The sequence below is a fragment of the Myxine glutinosa genome, chromosome 1 (assembly GCF_964187855.1).
Source record: "Myxine glutinosa chromosome 1, kmMyxGlut1.1, whole genome shotgun sequence".
NCBI lineage: Eukaryota > Metazoa > Chordata > Myxini > Myxiniformes > Myxinidae > Myxine > Myxine glutinosa.
Window position 1 is genome coordinate 276963299 of NC_136261.1, and position 19798 is coordinate 276983096.

Sequence of the window (19798 nt, forward strand, 5' to 3'; positions counted from 1 at the left end):
GAATGGTGAGAACGAATTCAAATTGCTTGCCATTGCCTCGAAATGCAGGTCCGTAATTGGTCAACAGGACGATAGCACCAAGATTAAGGCAAGGGTTAATAAAATGGCCATATAAGGTAACAATAAGTGTGCAATAAGTTCTCGGTTAGTGGAGGGTTAATGTGTGGCGGGATTGTGTGATCCATGTTTGAGATTTTGGGGTTGAAAATTGCATATGATCCATGTTTGAGATTTTGGGGTTGAGAATTGCATATGATCCATGTTTGAGATTTTGGGGTTGAGAATTGCATATGATCCATGTTTGATTGATGTTTTGGGGTTGGGAATTGCATATGATCCATGTTTGATTGATGTTTTGGGGTTGGGAATTGCATATGATCCATGTTTGATTGATGTTTTGGGGTTGGGGATTGCGTGCTCCATGTTTGATTGATGTTATGGAGTTGGGGATTGCGTGATCCATGTTTGAGATTTTGGGGTTGGGAATTGCATATGATCCATGTTTGATTGATGTTTTGGGGTTGCGAATTGCATATGATCCATGTTTGATTGATGTTTTGGGGTTGGGAATTGCATATGATCCATGTTTGATTGATGTTTTGGGGTTGGGGATTGCGTGATCCATGATTGATGTTTTGGGGTTTGGAATTGCATATGATCCATGTTTGATTGATGTTTTGTGGTTGGGGATTGCGTGATCCATAATTGATGTTTTGGGGTTGGAGATTGCGTGATCCATGATTGATGTTTTGGAGTTGGGGATTTTCGTGATCCATGTTTGATTGATGTTTTGGGGTTGGGGATTGCGTGATCCATGATTGATGTTTTGGGGTTGAGAATTGCATATGATCCATGTTTGATTGATGTTTTGGAGTTGGGGATTGCGTGATCCATGTTTGATTGATGTTTTGTGGTTGGGGATTGCGTGATCCATGATTGATGTTTTGGGGTTGGAGATTGCGTGATCCATGATTGATGTTTTGGAGTTGGGGATTGCATGATCCATGTTTGATTGATGTTTTGGGGTTGGGGATTGCGTGATCCATGATTGATTGATGTTTTGGGGTTGAGAATTGCATATGATCCATGTTTGAGATTTTGGGGTTGGGAATTGCATATGATCCATGTTTGATTGATGTTTTGGAGTTGGGGATTGCGTGATCCATGTTTGATTGATGTTTTGGGGTTGGGGATTGCGTGATCCATGATTGATGTTTTGGGGTTGGGGATTGCGTGATCCATGTTTGATTGATGTTTTGGATTTGGGGATTGCGTGATCCATGTTTGATTTTTGGGGTTGAGAATTGCATATGATCCATGTTTGATTGATGTTTTGGAGTTGGGGATTGTGTGATCCATGTTTGATTGATGTTTTGGGGTTGGGGATTGCGTGATCCATGATTGATGTTTTGGGGTTGGGGATTGCGTGATGCATGATTGATGTTTTGGGTTGAGAATTACATATGATCCATGTTTGATTGATGTTTTGGAGTTGGGGATTGCGTGATCCATGTTTGATTGATGTTTTGGATTTGGGGATTGCGTGATCCATGTTTGATTTTTGGGGTTGAGAATTGCATATGATCCATGTTTGATTGATGTTTTGGAGTTGGGGATTGTGTGATCCATGTTTGATTGATGTTTTGGGGTTGGGGATTGCGTGATCCATGATTGATGTTTTGGGGTTGGGGATTGCGTGATGCATGATTGATGTTTTGGGGTTGAGAATTGCATATGATCCATGTTTGATTGATGTTTTGGAGTTGGGGATTGCGTGATCCATGTTTGATTTTTTGGGGTTCGAGATTAATTGATCCATGTTTGATTGATGTTTTGGGATTGGGGATTGAGTCATCCATGTTTGATTGATGTTTTGGGATTGGGGATTGAGTGATCCATGTTTGATTGATGTTTTGGAGTTCGGGATTGAGTGATCCATGTTTGATTGATGTTTTGGAGTTGGGTATTGAGTGATCCATGTTTGATTGATGTTTTGGGATTGGGGATTGAGTGATCCATGTTTGATTGATGTTTTGGAGTTGGGGATTGAGTGATCCATGTTTGATTGATGTTTTGGAGTTGGGGATTGAGTGATCCATGTTTGATTGATGTTTTGGAGTTGGGGATTGAGTGATCCATGTTTGATTGATGTTTTGGAGTTGGGGATTATGTGATCGATCCATGATTGATGTTTTGGAATTGGGGATTAAGTGATCCATGTTTGATTGATATTTTGGAATTGGGGATTGCGTGATCCATGTTTGATTGAATATTTGGAGTTGGGGATTGTGTGATCCATGTTTGATTGATATTTTGGAATTGGGGATTGAGTGATCCATGTTTGATTGATGTTTTGGAGTTGGGGATTATGTGATCGATCCATGATTGATGTTTTGGAGTTAGGGATTAAGTGATCCATGTTTGATTGATATTTTGGAATTGGGGATTGCGTGATCCATGTTTGATTGAATATTCGGAGTTGGGGATTGTGTGATCCATGTTTGATTGAATATTTAGAGTTGGGGATTGTGTGATCCATGTTTGATTGATATTTTGGAATTGGGGATTGTGTGATCTTTGCTGCCATTTGCATTTTGAAAAGTCTTGCTTACGAATCGGGTCTGGTATATATAGTGTCCTTTGAGAGCCACAATAAAAGGAACGAAAGTCGTGTAAATATACTTGCACCTGTGCCCATGACCATACTTCTCAACTCAGAGATGATCAACATGGGCCAATTGTCACCGGTGTAAAGCCTGGTGTTGGCTTATCGGTTAAGGTGGCTGGCTTGAGATCTGAGGGTCTTGAGTTTGAGCATTGTCATGCCATTAAATAACACTAGGTGGGTTGACTCAGTCTGTCATCCTTCCGAGGTGGGCAAAATGAGTACCAGCTTACTGGGAACACTAACAGGGGGCATTGCTGCATCAGTGGCACAGCTGCCCTTCCAGAGAATGATGCAACCAGCAACCACAGGCCCCATAGGAAATGGCGATCGCCAACCGGTATAGACCAGGACAGCACCAGTGGACAACAGGTTTTATCAAGTGAAGTTGACAAAAGTTTGTTAGTATTATTTGCCAAATGTTGATCAAGTGTTGAGTTACAACATATTGCCACTGGCACAGCAGGCTTAGTATTGTCTCATCCAATATCATTTTCACTTTGACCTTGGTCTTAATTTTGACTGTAATGGCTCAAATAAGTACAACTGCATCCTCACATTAAAGTCAGTGGAATGAATACCATATTCGAAGTTCTCAGTTTGTGAAGTCATGGTGGAAAAATGACCATGATGAAAAACACTCGAAATGATACCACTTGGTCAAGTGGCTTCCTTACCCATTACCACTTGTTTGGTCATTAGGCCTGACACCGCAACAGCCTCTGTGATGGAGTATGTGCTGCGCTTTGTGGAGGTTCATCCATGTCACGGTGTTATTTTCAAATGGGGAGTGGGGAAGATGGAGAAAAGGGAGACGAACTTGGAAGGAGATGCTATGCAGGGAATGTTGGGGAGTGTATGGGATATACATAGAGATGAAGGGAGGTAGGGTGAATGTAGAAACAATTCCATCATTGTGCAATAACAACATGTATATGGCATTTGTTCATTTTTCAGGGACTAACCATCTTACAGATAACAGTTAAATCAAGGGCCCTCTTTTCTTCCTCTGAGCCCCACTTTCATGTTTAATGCTCAAGTTCCAGTGACTTTTGTAAGCAATCGGGATGTCGGAATCAAAACATCTTGATTTCATATGCATTTTAAGTGATTCATTCGGTTTGTTAATGCGAATGACACTTGGGGATTGTGTGGTCAGTCGCAGGGCTAAACGCAAGCCAAACTGTCAAATTGATGGGACTATGGTTGACCCCTCCGGAGAGTGATCATAATCTGACTTGTCATGAGTTTTGGCACAAACTGGCAGCCGGCAAGGCCTCCGAGCACCATACTTCCATTGCAATCCTATTAATAGTACAGAATTTGCGATGGGGGCAAGAGAATGAAGTTTCAACCAAGCAGTTAGAGACAGTCTTTAATGGGGGGTTGCCATTGTTCCTCTCTCCTTCCATTTTTGTATACTTGAAGACGCAGGGGTGCAGTGGGGGTGATGGAACCAAAAACATTTTGTACTGAAGGAGATATATGTGTGAGTTCTGTGAGTTCTGAAAACGGAGCTTTTGTTCCAGCTGGCGTATGCCATTCACAAATCTTAAGCAATCCTTCCCTGAAAAACTGTGCGCTTTCTTAGCTTGCAAGTTTATTCACAAACCTATTTGGGTGGCTGCCTTGTATACTAAACAAAGTTTCCAGCTGTGTACGTGGCCACAAACAATGTATTTCCTTTTTCTTGAATCAAGCAGAAAGAAAGATGACGGGTTTGAATCCTACTGTTTCTGAAAAATAAGTTTATACAAGGAATAGGCTCATGGATGAGCCAGGTGACAGAGCGTAAAAAGACAATGCACTGACAGTGGGGCAGTAGTTGGACACAACAAGCAAGGGGAAGATGAACAGGAAAAGAAGAGAATGGTGAAATGAGGTAGTGTTAATGGGGGTATGAAATAGGGGTGAGGGTGAGGGATGACATCATATTGTGGTGCATGACCTGATTGAAGCCCTCGAGTGAGGAGTGGTATTTAACCGCTTCTGAAAGGAGACTCTTCTGGAAGGACAACAGTCTCTGCCGCAGCACTTCACAAATCTAGGCTTTATGGGAGGGTGCCCAGATGGAAGCCACTCCTGAGGCTTTCGGCACATGACAGCACACCTGGAGTTTGCGAAAAGGCACGGGAAAGACTCTGAGAGCATGAGGCAAAAGCTTCTGTGGTCTGATGAGACGTAAATTCAACACTCTGGCCTGAATGCAAAGCATTACGTCTATCAGAAACCGAGTACAGCTCATCACCCACCTAACATCATCACTACTGTGAAGCATGGAGGTGGCAGCATCATGCTATGGGGATGCTTTTCAGGGGCAGAGACTGGGAGACTTGTAAGAAACAATGAATGGAGCCAAATACAGGCAAATCCTTGAGGAGAACCTGCTTTAGAGTGCAAACGGCTTTCAACTGCAGCAAAGATTTACGTTCCAACAGGACAATGACCCGAAGCATACAGCCAAAGCAACAATGGAATGGCTTCAGAACAAGAACGTGAAAGTCCTTGAGTGGCCCAGCCAAAGCCCGGACTTCAATCCCATTGAGAATCTGTGGAAAGACTTGAAGATTGTTGTTCACCGACGCTCCCCATCCAACTTGCCAGAGCTGGAGCAAATCTGCGAGGAAGAATGGGGGAATCTCCCCAAATCCAGATGTGCAAAGCTGATACAGACAAACCCAAGGAGACTTGAAACTGCAATCGCTGTGAAAGGCGCTTCTTCGAATTATTGACTTGGAGGGTTGGATACTCATGTAAATTAGATATTTCTGTATTTCATTTTTAATTATTATGTAGAGATTACTAAAAAAAATTCCACTTTGACATTATGGGGTATTATGTGTAGATCAGTGACAAAAAAAGCTCTGTTTAATCCACTTAAAATTCAGGCTGTAATAACAAAATGTGGAAAAAGTCAAGGGGTGTGAATACTTTCTGAAGGCACTGCACATGCATCCTGGAGTAGCTGGAGAGGGTCAGGGGTCTGAGAGAGCAGAGGGATCTAGACTGGAGCAGAGGTGGTTAAAAGCAGAGAGTCTCCTGACTGTCTGCCATGTCAGAGCAACAGACCTTGTGCTTCGTCTCATCGCAGGAGATGCTATAATGTTGAGAGATTTATATTCGACAGACCCCAGGAGTGACAGATATGATGCCAGGGCCTCAACTCACAAGGCAGAACAGCACTCCAGTGAGCTATGGCCTAAAGCCTTGTAGGCTGTGAGTAGTCCTAATTTTTCAAGGAATTATTTGAAATGACATAGAATATCCAATTTGAGGCTGTTTTTTTCAGGACTGCTTTGCTATATGGTTACCTCAGGAGAGGTCATGACTGTTGATGAGGCAGAATTTTTTCTGTTTTCATTTTTATACATGGGCTAAGGCTCTTAATAGAGCTGATACACACACACACACACACACACACACACACACACACACCCAAGGACATACTAACAAGACAAACACTTAACACAGCCACTGAGCTTGGGGAAGTGCCGTCACTAACGTCACTTCCTGGGATACTCTGAGTACCAGCAACATCATAACAATGGCACCTCTTTTCTCATCGTACTCAGCGGGGCATTCCCTCAAGAGAAATTTCCTCAAGGAGTTGATGCCATTTGCTGTCCAGATTGACAGGATAGCTCAAATGTAGCGTTTCCGTTTAGTTAAAATGCTAAAATGTAACAGAGCAAGAACAATTTGGAATATGGCTGTGATGCTCCAATGAAGGGTTCGTGTTTGAAATGCCACTTTTGCTTCCATGGTGGTCAGCATAACTTTGTTAACTTGCAATTGATAAAATGTAATATTTGATGCTTCGCAGACAAGGAATTTACAAAAGAAGGTATTTAATCATTTTGAAAGGTACAATAAACAATTGCTAGTACTGTGTACTCCATTTTGAATGTTAAATATTCCATAGTGCCTTTTGTGAAGAGTAGAGCATTGTGTGCTGGTACTACAGCCATATTCCAAATTCCAAGCTTCACTGATGCTGGGAAGTCATTGGCAAGCCACACACATTCCTTGCCAAGAGACCGCTTCAGAGCACCAATTGTCTTTATCAGGAAGGTGATAATGTGTACCATGAGGTCTGACTCGAACAAATTCACAAAAGTCAAACAGCCAGTTCATTCAGACAGCAGCCTTAACAGATGACTCGAATCTTGTTCATTTTTCAGGAGTTCATGGGCAGATATTGTTCTTCACGTTCCATTGCGACATCAGTGGCGTGTCCACTGATGTGGTCATAGCGACGGCGGAGCTCCGGGTGCACAAGGCGGTCAACCTGCTGGCCCAGCAAAATGAGCAGCGACTCGAACTTTACCAGGTGTGGCCATAACGCTTGATTGTGTGTGGATCATCAATGACGTCACAAACGGCTTTACTGACGATTGATCATTGTGACGGAAACATCAGCGTAACTATTAGCAACAGCATAATCACAATTGCTACTGCCTTCACCAACAACAGTATCAACCAAACGACCAATATGACAATCATCATTTTAAACAGCATCACAACTTATCTCCAACCATAATGATTATTTATTGGACAATAATGGTCCCTTTACTGTGCTAGTTCCACCATGATGGGCAGTATGGTTCACAGTTAACTTGCCATCACAGTTGTTGGTTTAATACCGGTTTCAGCCGGTCGATGCAAAAGTGCTTTAACCCCCTCCCCTCCCCTTCCCTCCTCCCCCTCCCTCCTGCCCCCCCTCCCTTTCCCCCCTCCCCCTCCCCCTACCCTTCCCACTCCCTTCTCCCTCTACCCTCCTCCCCTCCCTTCCCCCTCCCTTCCTCCCCTCCGCTCCCTCCCCTCCTCTCCCTCTACCCTCTACCCTATGTTTAGGTAAACCGGGCTCATATTAAAACCTGAGAATTATGAGATGTGATAATTAGTGAATTTGTCACTTTATTGTTTAAATAAGTTTTTTTTAAATTGCACATTTAAGCATTAACTTTCTCAGTAGTTTTTGTGATGCCAGCCAGATATTGCCTCTGGGGGATCCTGATTGGATCCTGATATTGGGAATTCACTCTGAATACTTCTGCAGTTGTTGTACTTGTAATGCATATTCCAGCGAATTAAAAAAGGATCAGAACTAATAATTTTCAATTTTGTAATTTGGCTTTTGCTTCACTGCAAGCAAAACGACTTTCTAATTGTGGTGGTTTTTCCCCCCTTACTCCCAATCACCCATGATCACAGCTGCTGTCAGACCAGCCAGGTGGCAATGCGCGTTATTTGGGCAGCCGCGTGGTTAACCCACGAGATGCAGAAGAGTGGCTCTCCTTCAATGTGAGCGAGGCTGTGCGAGAATGGACAAGGTTCCCAGGTATATGCAATGGTCATTTATTTTTAAACCATTATTCTATACTTTTTCTTCTGTTTTTTTACAAGATTCAGACTTATGAGAGAGTGAGGTGACAGGTGACGGAGGGTTTGAACCGACAGTGGGGAAAGAGTTGGACACAATAAGCAAGAGGATAAACAAACAAGAAGACGTCATGCAGAGCACGACACTTGCAAAATCCATCCCTCCTCCCAAAAAACGTTGCCATGGATACATCAAATTGTCCATTTCATTAAGATTTCAATTGACGATCTTAATCAAAGCTCGAGTCAATCGGATAAAAATTGATGATTTATCAGCTGAAAAGTGATGATATTAGAAGTTTGACCTTGAGTTGACCTTTTGACCTCAAAAATAGTTGGTTACCCAATTCAGTGATGCACTGGGCAATTGTTGTTTAATTTTCAAGTTAATGGGATAAAAATTGCTGATTTATCAACTGGAAAGTGATGATATTAGAAGTTTGACCTTGAGGTGACCTTTTGACCTCAAAAATAGTTGGTTACCCAATTCAGTGATGCACTGTGCAATTGTTGTTTAATTTTCAAGGTAATGGGATAAAAATTGATGATTTTTTCAGCTGAAAGTTGATGATATTAAAAGTTTGACCTTGAATTGACCTTTGACCTTCTAACCTCAAAAATAGTTGGTTTCCCAATTCAGTGATGCACTATGTAATTGTTGTTTAATTATCAAGTTAATAGGATGAAAAGTGACCATTTTCAGATGAAAATGAATGATTTTAGGAGTTTGACCTTGAGGTGACCTTTGACCTTTTGACCTCACAAATAGTTCGTTTCCCAATTTAGTGACTGAATATGCAAATGCTGTTCAATTTTCAAGTCAATCGGATGAAAATGACAATTTTAAAATTTGACCTCAAAGTCTAACTGGTGTTAATTCAACGGCATGACAGGGGCTCAAACTCAGGACCCTAAGATCTCAAGCCAACGACCTTAACCATTAGGCCAACACCAGGCTGGGATACGGCATGACAGGGGCTCAAACTCAGGACCCTAAGATCTCAAGCCAACGACCTTAACCATTAGGCCAACACCAGGCTGGGATACGGCATGACAGGGGCTCAAACTCAGGACCCTAAGATCTCAAGCCAACGACCTTAACCGTTAGGCCAACACCAGGCTGGGATACGGAATGACATGACATGGTGGTGCACCACCTGCTTGAAGCCTTGGAGGAAAGAGTGGGACAGAACATTTCTTCTTCTTCCACATAACTTATTCCAATGATCTGGAAAACATTTCTCTCAATTTTAGTCTTTATGAAAGTTAAGAAAAGTAGCAACTTAGTTATATCAACACGACTATAAGTAAAACCCAACAAACATTTCTTGTGATCACATCTATATTATAAAAGGAGCCGTGTCTGTCTGTTTGTCGTGTTATAACTTGAGAACGGATTAACGGATTTCAATAAATCCAACGACGGTGGATTCGGGTAACTCCCGGGAATGTTTGTGATCCAAAATAAATAATATAAACTTCTTTTTTTTAAATCAGAGGAAGGCGCAAAGCGCCCCTCCCTTTATACAAGAGATCGTTTCTCTGTATGCAGCTTTAACATGGGGACTGAAAATACGTTTCTCGGCTTCTACTGGACGAAATCGGCTGCAAATGTCAGAAGTAAATGCTTTGTACGTTGAGGTACAAATATGTTCCAAATTTCAGCAACGTCTTTTTCCACGTTCTGGAGTTTTATTAAGAAGACCCTCAATCACGTTGGTATCTGTCCCGTCCGTCCGTCCGTCCGTCCGCCCAAAATGTGTTGGCGCTCATATCTCAAGGGCTGTACATTGAAACTAGCTGAAACTTAGAATATACATCGGCCAACAGGTCTAGTTAATGGCTTTCAAAACAAATTCCACCTAAGTTCTATAGTTTTTGCTTTAAAATTAAATATATATAAATATATATATAAATATTGTTATAAAGCGCGGCGTTACGCGCGCTGCTTGTGAGCAAGGAGGAAGCGGACAAGCGGTAACTTATAAACATCTTTATTGTAGGAGCTCACTGTAACACTGGCCCGCTCCGGGCTGGGCGCCCGGTGTATATCATGAGGCCACGCCTACCCCTTGGGCGTGGCCACCGCCCACTTGGTGCGCGGGATGATGTCACCACGCCAGTGGGCTTTTGTGTCCGCCACACGCGCCCCCCCAGAATTCCCGCACACCTGGAGGGCCAGTTTGCGGGGCAGACGAATGACCCGGCCGAAGCGCCCCCTGGCGATCGGCGGCGTCCGGGGTGCAGGGATGCCAGGTGGGATGCCCCTGGCTGCCCCTGGGATGGGTGCAGGACCGGGGGGCGGCGTGGCTGGGCGGTGCCGGGGGTCCGCCCGCAGGAGGGCGGCCCCGACGTGGGGGTCGGGCCACTGGCGGTGGATGGTCCACATCGAGGTGGGCCGGCTTGAGGCGGTCTACCGAAACGCGGTCAGGAGTACCGCCGATGTCCAGGGTGAAGTGCTTCGCCCCGGTCTCCAGCACGCGGAAAGGCCCGTCGTACGGGGGCCGCAGTGGTGTCCGATGGGCATCGTGGCGGACGAAGACGTACTCCGCCGCGCGAAGCTCCGGGGCGACGTGCGTCGGTGGGTGCCCGTGGCATGCCGTTGGCACCGGGGCGAACCTCTGGGCGGTCTCTTGCAGAGCGGAGCGCTGCTGTGCCGCGGACCATGGTGCCGTGGAGTCGGGGAGGAATTCCCCAGGCACCCGCAGCGGTTGCCCGAAGACCAACTCCGCCGTGGATGCGTGCAGGTCCTCCTTGGGTGCCGTCCGGAGGCCCAGCAGGACCCAGGGGAGCCTGTCGACCCAGCCGCCGTCGCGGAGGGTGGCCCGGAGCGCGGCCTTCAATGAGAGGTGAAATCGCTCACACAGGCCGTTAGCCTGGGGGTGGTAGGCCGTGGTTCGGTGCAGCCGGACCCCGAGCCCCTGCGCAACCGCCCCCCAGAGCTCCGAGGTGAACTGGGGGCCGCGGTCGGATGAGATGTCTGAGGGGGCGCCGAACCGGGCGACCCAGGTGGCGATGAAAGCCTGCGCGACATCGGCCGCCGTTGTCGACGCCAAGGGCACGGCCTCCGGCCACCGGGTGGTGCGGTCCACCATGGTGAGGACGTAGGTGAAACCCCGCGATGGGGGCAGAGGTCCCACCAGGTCCACGTGGACGTGGTCAAACCGGCGTTCCGGCACCGTGAACGGGGCCAACGGGGCCTGGGTGTGCCGGTGCACCTTGGCGCGCTGGCACGCGAGGCAGGTCCTGGCCCAGCCGCGGACGGCCTTCCGGAGGCCATGCCAGACGAACTTGTCAGCGATCAGCCTTTGGGAGGCCCTCGCGCCTGGGTGGGACAGGCCGTGGATGGCGTCAAACACCTGGCGCTGCCAGCCCGCGGGCACGATGGGGCGAGGACGCCCGAGGGAGACGTCGCACAAGAGGGCCGCGCCCGCGCCGTCGAACGGCACCTCGGTGACGCGGAGGCCCGTGACGGCGGTCCGCAAGGCCTGGACGTCGGGGTCAGCGGCCTGGTCCGCTGCCATCCGGGCATAGTCGATGCCGAGGTGGACTGCGTGGGCGACGGCCCGGGAAAGGCAATCCGCCACCGGGTTGTCCTTCCCCGCGACGTGCTGGATGTCCATCGTGTACTCGGACACGGCCGAGAGGTGACGCTGCTGCCGGGCCGACCACGGCTCGGTGACCTTGCCCATCGCGAAGATCAGCGGCTTGTGGTCGACGAAGGCAGTGAACGCACGGCCCTCGAGCAGATGGCGGAAGTGCCTGACCGCCAAGTGAAGTCCGAGCAACTCGCGGTCGAAGGTACTGTAACGGCGTTCGGGCGGGCGAAGCTGCCGGCTAAAGAACGCCAGCGGTTGCCAAGCTCCACGCACCCATTGCTCGTGCACCGCGCCCACCGCGTAGTCCGAGGCATCGGTGGTGAGGGCGATCGGTGCATCGGGCGCCGGGTGCGCGAGCATGGTGGCGTTAGCCAAGGCGAGCTTCGCGCCCGTGAACGCCGTGTCCATCTGCTCGGTCCAGGTAACGTCGCCTTTGCCCGGCTTACCTCGGAGAGCTTTGTGCAGGGGGCGCAGGAGCTGGGCGATACGGGGCAGGAACAGATGGTAAAAGTTCACCATGCCCAGGAACTCCTGCAGCCCTCTGATCGTGCGGGGGCGCGGAAACCCCTTCACCGCCTCCACCTTGGCCGGCAGGGGGACGGCTCCGTGCCTGGTGACACGGTGCCCCAGAAAATCGATTGTGGCGGCGCCGAACCGGCACTTTGCGGGGTTCACAATCAGGCCATGCTGGCCCAGGCGTTCGAAGAGCGTGCAGAGGTGGCGTAGGTGCTCTTCGCGGGACGCGCTGGCGACGAGGATATCGTCCAGGTAGACGTAGACAAAATCCAAGTCGCGCAGGACGCTGTCCATCAGTCGCTGGAACGCCTGAGCCGCATTCTTCAGACCGAAGGGCATGCGCAGGAACTCGAAGAGTCCGAATGGCGTGATGACCGCCGTCTTCGGGACGTCCTCCAGCCTGACGGGGACCTGATGGTAGCCGCGTATGAGGTCCACCTTCGAGAAGAAGGACCTGCCCGCCAAACGGGCGGAAAAGTCCTGAATGTGGGGGACGGGGTAGCGGTCGGGAGTCGTGGCGTCATTGAGACGGCGATAGTCCCCGCACGGTCGCCATCCCCCGCCGGGCTTCGGCACGATGTGCAGCGGCGACGCCCAAGCGCTCTCTGAGCGCCGAACGATGCCGAGTCGCTCCAGGGTAGCGAACCCCGCTTTTGCCACCGCCAGCTTCGTCGGCTCGAGGCGGCGTGCCCGGGCGTAGACCGGTGGCCCGACGGTGGGGATGTGATGGGCCACCCCGTGCTTGACGGCCCCCGCCGAGAAGGTGGGCCGCGTGAGGGCCGGGAAGCCGGCGAGGAGGCGGGTGAATGCGTCCGCTGCCGGAAGCGTACAGACCAACGTGGCCGGAACCGAACCGTTCGGCAAGCCGCTTGGCAAGCCGCTCGTTGAGCTGGGCAACGCACAAGCGAGCGAGCTGAACGTCTCGGCCTGGACAAGACGTCTGCGCTTGACGTCGACCAGGAGCCCATTATCGCACAGGAAGTCCGCGCCAAGCAGTGCCATGGGCACGTCGGCGGTGACGAACGTCCATCGGAAAACCTGCCCTTCAAACCGCAGAGAGAGGCAGCGTTTTCCGTACGTACGGATGGGCGTCCCGTTCGCGGCAAGCAGCGCGGGGCCCCCACCCGCGGCGTGCTTGTCTGACGTGCCGGCGGGAATGACACTCACCTGCACTCCCGTGTCGCACAGGTAACGGCGCCCGGAGAAGGTGTCCGTTATGAACAGCAGGCTGCTCGAACGGCCGGCGCTCATCGCCACTATTGAGCGCCGGCCCGGGCGTTTCCCGACCTGTTGAAGGAGCATGGCGGATGACACTGCCGAGCTTCGTGGCCGAACTTGGCGTGGAACCAGCACCAGGTGGTGGAGCTGGAGGAGCGCGGCTGGCTCCGCCAGGCCGGTGGAGTTGGCGGGTTTCCCCGCGGTGGCGGTTTTCGCCGCGGTGGTGGGCGGGGCGTGGCGGCGTTCACGAGGTGCGTATACGCATGCTGCGTATGCTGTAGAAGCTGATGCTGTGGAACATGATGCTGTGGAACATGCTGCGTATGCTGTAGAAGCTGATGCTGTGGAACAGCAGCATGGGAGGCAGCAGCAGGAGGCCCGGCAGCAGCATCAGCCTCGAGGGCCGTGACGGCCACGCCGACTCTCGCCCGCGTGTCCGAAGCGGCGAAGTACCTGTCCGCCTCGGCTGCCAATGCTCGGGGTTCCGTTAGCCCGGTCCCGGCCAACGCGAGGCGAACCTGCGCTGGAAGTTGGCGCCGGAAAAGCGCCCGGAATAGAGAACCAGGGGCTTCGTCGCCCAACAGTGACAGCATATGGTCCATTCGGACCGACGGGCGCGTGTCACCGAGCTCGGGGAGATCCAGGAGGCGGTCGGCCCGTGCGTCGTCCGTGAGGCCGAACGTGGCTAGGAGTAGCCGCTTGAGTGCCTCGTACTTGTGGCCGTCCGGTGGGTGGCGAAGGACGGACACAACTCGAGCGGCCGTGCCGGGCCCGAGGGGGGCGACGACGTGGCAATAGCGCGTGTCATCGCCGGTGAGGCGCCGAAGCTGAAATTGGGCTTCGGCCTGGACGAACCAGACTTCGGCCTGAGCCTCCCAAAATTCCGGAAGTTTGACGAAGTTGGCCATGGCAATGGCGTCGCGTGTGGAAGGATCGCTCCGGCAGATCCAACGTCGAGGGTCACCAGTAAAGCGCGGCGTTACGCTCGCTGCTTGTGAGCAAGGAGGAAGCGGACAAGCGGTAACTTATAAACATCTTTATTGTAGGAGCTCACTGTAACACTGGCCCGCTCCGGGCTGGGTGCCCGGTGTATATCATGAGGCCACGCCTACCCCTCGGGCGTGGCCACCGCCCACTTGGTGCGCGGGATGATGTCACCACGCCAGTGGGCTTTTGTGTCCGCCACAGTTACATATTTATGTGAATGTATGTGAATTACTATTCAGGTCTTTGCTTATCAATGTGTAGTCGATTAAAGGTTGTTGTGATTAAAGGGTCAGGAGCCCTTCTGGGAAAAAGGAGACCGGAAACGGAAGGAGAAAAGACACGAGGTCCTGGAGAAGCGACGATTCTTCTTCTTCCTCGCCGAGCTCGGACGCGAGCGGTATCGATTGAGCAACGTAACAGAATCGGCGTTTAAAAGCCCGTCTGGCGAGAGGAGTTACCGGGACGTGTAACTACCCTTTGACACGTCAAGTCACCGTGGGTTCGTGCACGGAACCAAGCAGCCGGCACAGTTCGCCTCACCGTTTACAAGGCCGCGTACGGGTCGCACCTTGGGCCGCGCGCGCTGGGCAAGCCGCGTGTTGCTTTGCCTGCTTTGCTGTACCCGCTTTGCTTGGCCAGGAGGTGCGCGCTGCAGCCGTTGTTCCCGGTACGGGACGTGCCCGGTGAAAGCACGTCAGGAAGGGTCCGTTCAACCGCCCACGTGCGGAGACATTGAGAGAGACATTGACCATGGAGGGAGTCGGGAGTGGGGCTCACGTGAGGAATGTATAAGATGGCCATCTTAGAGTTATTATAGATGAGTTTACATCTTTGTACTATTGATTGCTGATTGTGGATGGTTGTTGATTGCTCGGGGATTATATCATTGATTATTCCGGATCCTTGGTGTGGGGTTTCTTATTGATTGGAATTCATATTGATTGCGTTACGAAAGCGCATAAATAATAGATCTTTCTGGCGGAGTTCCTCTCACGGTCCGGGGGTCACCGAGACCAGGTAGTCACCGGGAGGACCACGTAACAGAATATACACAGAAATAAATTTATAAAAATATATACACACTTTATAACTCTTCAACATATTATTACCCAACTTTAATATGCTGCATTAATGGCAAAATGGATAACGCACCAAACCTCGAAACCAGATCCTACCAAGCTGCGGAGTGCAGGATCAAGTCCCATCTGGGTTGAATATACTTTTTTCTTCTTACTTTTTGAAGTATTTTATATCGTGTTGAATAATCAAAGGGAGGCGCAAACACCCCTCCCTTTATATGGGATTGTTTCTGTGTATGCAACTTTAACATGTGGACTGAAAATTTGTTTGTCGGCTTCTACTGATATATCATTCATTCATTCATTCATTCATTCATACATACATACATACATACACACATCATACATACATACATACATGCATGCATACATACATACATACATACATACATACATACATACATACACACACACACACATACAGTATTTCTTCTTCTTTGATGATGATTTCAAATGCTATCAGGATTTCAAATGAAAACATACATACATACATACATACATACATACATACATACATACACACTTTATACCAGTTTAAAACATTTTAAAAAGACTCCAATGTACTGGCCCAATGGCCTAATGGATAAAACATCAGACTCCCAAGCAAGGGATTGTGGATTCAAATCCTCTCTGGATTGAATATTCTTTCACGTCTTTTATATCGTCTTTTATATCGTCTTGAATAAAGTCTTGGACGATGAACAAATGTGTTTTGTTCGTATTTAAAATGTATCTTGTGAAAAATGCCAGGGGCATAGAAAAGGCCCCTTTATATGGTATGTGCCATGTGGCAAAGTATAGAAAAAGAAGATATCGAGTCTCCTCGGACAATTATGGCTTTGCATTTCTATGGCTGGTACACACAGGTATGTGTGTGGTATAGACGGGGGGGGGGGGGGATCGCCACTTCTCTCCGTCTCTCTGCTGGCCGTTGAGGAATTCACCCTCTTCCGCCCGTGCTGTTGGAGCCGACTGGACTCTCATCCACCCGATGTGCAGCCATCTGCCATTTAAACAGCATGGCTGCGGACCGTCACCCTGGTAAGGGGTGCTGACAGGTACTACACCTTGCCCACAGGTGACCTCAGGGTTATGCAAGGCAGAGGTATCCATCTCCCTGAGGTATCAGAAGACACCCGCATACCTAAAGGGGCGCCAATTTGATTCATACAGGTTGCATGAAGAAGTAAATGTATTTTATTTGCCAGATGTAGGGCACCCCTTTATATGAACTTTTCTAGACATTACTTGGTTCCTCCTAAGAACACAAGGGTAGTCCAGCATGCACACGATTTTTTTTTGAATGTCCCTTCTTTTCTAGAGTTTGCCACATACCATATATACAGGGGCCTTTTCTATGCCTCTGGCATTTTCCCCAAGAATGGGTACATGGACACGCGTATCAAAACTGCAAATGCCAACACGTGACGATGGTTATCCCTACACGGAGAGCAGGATCTCCCAGGAATCCTTTTATTTTCTTCCCCCGTAGATTAACCATCGCAGCAAAGATTGGTATTTCCGTCAGCGAAGCGACGGGTCTTATATTCTCGTCTAACTAATAAGGCAGTCATTTACCAGTTATTCAAATCTGAGAATAAATAATAATTTCGCATTATAAAAAACTGATGAGCTTTGAAAAAAAGGAAGAATGAACATTTACCTGTGGCATTTCCTCTCCAGATCACAACTATGGGTTGAAACTGAGCGTTCACTGTCCCTGCTCAACATTCAATGTCGCCAACAAGACCATCCTCAAGGACCAGGAAACTCTGGAAGTTCGTCTTACAGGTTTGTGAGCATGAAACACAGGATTGATCGTACAACATTCAAGTAAGAAACATGTAAACTAAACAATTTGTTCAATGAGGTTACAAAGTCATTTCAGAACACCCAGGTTGGTTTGGCGTGTTCTGGCGTTCATGCTTCGACGTTTAGTCACCGGTGTTGGTCCAAAAAAGTGATTGTGTATCTGTGAAAGGTTCACGGTTCCGAAATCATCCTTGCTTCAAATGTTATCAGGATTTCAAAAGCTATCATTAATTCAAATGTTGTCAGGATTTCAAATGTTATCATGATTTCAAATGTTATCAGGATTTGTTATCAGGATTTCAAATGTTGTCATGATTTCAAATGCTATCAGGATTTCAAATGTTATCAGGATTTGTTATCAGGATTTCAAATGTTATCATGATTTCAAATGTTATCATGATTTCAAATGCTATCAGGATTTCAAATGTTATCAGGGTTTGTTATCAGGATTTCAAATGTTGTCATGATTTGTTATCATGATTTCAAATGTTATCAGGATTTCAAATGTTATCATGATTTGAAATGCTATCATGATTTCAAATGTTATCATGAATTCAAATGTTATCATGATTTCAAATGCTATCATGATTTCAAATGTTATCATGATTTCAAATGTTGTCATGAATTCAAATGTTATCATGATTTCAAATGTTATCATGATTTCAAATGTTGTCATGAATTCAAATGCTATGATGATTTCAAATGCTATCAGGATTTCAAATGTTATCATGATTTCAAATGTTATCGGGATTAAAAATGTTATGATTTCAAAAGCTATCATGAATTCAAATGTTATCATGATTTCAAATGTTGTCATGAATTCAAATGTTATCATGATTTCAAATGTTATCATGATTTCAAATGTTGTCATGATTTGTTATCATGATTTCAAATGTTATCATGATTTCAAATGTTATCATGATTTCAAATGTTGGCATGATTTGAAATGCTATCATGATTTCAAATGTTATCATGATTTCAAATGTTATCAGGATTTCAAATGTTATCATGATTTCAAAAGCTATCATGAATTCAAATGTTATCATGATTTCAAATGCTATCATGATTTCATATGTTATCATGATTTCAAATGTTGTCATGAATTCAAATGTTATCATGATTTCAAATGTTATCATGATTTCAAATGTTGTCATGAATTCAAATGCTATGATGATTTCAAATGTTATCATGATTTCAAATGCTATCATGATTTCAAATGTTATCATGATTTCAAATGCTATCAGGATTTCAAATGTTATCATGATTTCAAAAGCTACCATGAATTCAAATGTTGTCATGATTTCAAATGCTATCAGGATTTCAAATGTTATGATTTCAAAAGCTATCGAATTCAAATGTCAGGATTTCAAATGTTATGATTTCAAATGTTATCAGGATTTGTTATCAGGATTTCAAATGTTGTCATGATTTGTTATCAGGATTTCAAATGTTATCATGATTTCAAATGCTATCATGAATTCAAATGTCGTCATGATTTCAAATGTTGTCAGGATTTCAAATGTTATCATGATTTCAAATGCTATCATGAATTCAAATGTCGTCATGATTTCAAATGTTGTCAGGATTTCAAATGTTACCATGATTTCAAATGTTATCAGGATTTGTTATCAGGATTTCAAATGTTGTCATGATTTGTTATCAGGATTTCAAATGTTATCAGGATTTCAAATGTTATCATGATTTCAAAAGCTATCATGATTTCAAATGTTATCATGATTTCAAAAGCTATCATGAATTCAAATGTTATCAGGATTTGTTATCAGGATTTCAAATGTTATCATGATTTCAAAAGCTATCATGAATTCAAATGTTGTCAGGATTTCAAATGTTATCATGATTTCAAATGTTATGATTTCAAAAGCTATCATGAATTCAAATGTTGTCATGATTTCAAATGTTATTATGATTTCAAATGTTATCATGATTTCAAATGTTATCAGGATTTCAAATGTTGTCATGAATTGTTATCAGGATTTCAAATGTTATCATGATTTCAAAAGCTATCATGAATTCAAATGTTGTCATGATTTCAAATGTTATCAGGATTTCAAATGTTATGATTTCAAAAGCTATCATGAATTCAAATGTTGTCATGATTTCAAATGTTGTCATGAATTCAAATGTTATCATGATTTAAAATGCTATCAGGATTCCAAATGTTATCATGATTTCAAATGCTATCATGATTTCAAATGTTATCATGATTTCAAATGTTGTCATGAATTCAATTGTTATCATGATTTCAAACGCTATCAGGATTTCAAATGTTATCATGATTTCAAATGTTATCAGGATTTCAAATGTTCTCATGATTTCAAAAGCTATCATGAATTCAAATGTTATCATGATTTCAAAAGCTATCATGAATTCAAATGTTGTCATGATTTAAAATGTTAGCAGGATTTCAAATGTTATCATGATTTCAAAAGCTATCATGAATTCAAATGTTGTCAGGATTTCAAATGTTATGATTTCAAATGTTATCAGGATTTGTTATCAGGATTTCAAATGTTGTCATG

General features: G+C 46.3%; 1 protein-coding gene across 1 annotated transcript in view; it reads left to right on the forward strand.

Annotated features, from left to right (window-relative positions):
* LOC137437665 (transforming growth factor beta-2 proprotein) overlaps positions 1 to 19798 on the forward strand; it is a 58597-nt gene that overhangs the window by 13943 nt on the left and 24856 nt on the right. Inside the window, exons 2-4 of the mRNA XM_068132155.2 lie at positions 6847 to 6995; positions 7880 to 8006; positions 17130 to 17237. Coding sequence (XP_067988256.2) covers positions 6847 to 6995; positions 7880 to 8006; positions 17130 to 17237 — 384 coding nt within the window. The remainder of the gene's footprint in view (positions 1 to 6846; positions 6996 to 7879; positions 8007 to 17129; positions 17238 to 19798) is intronic.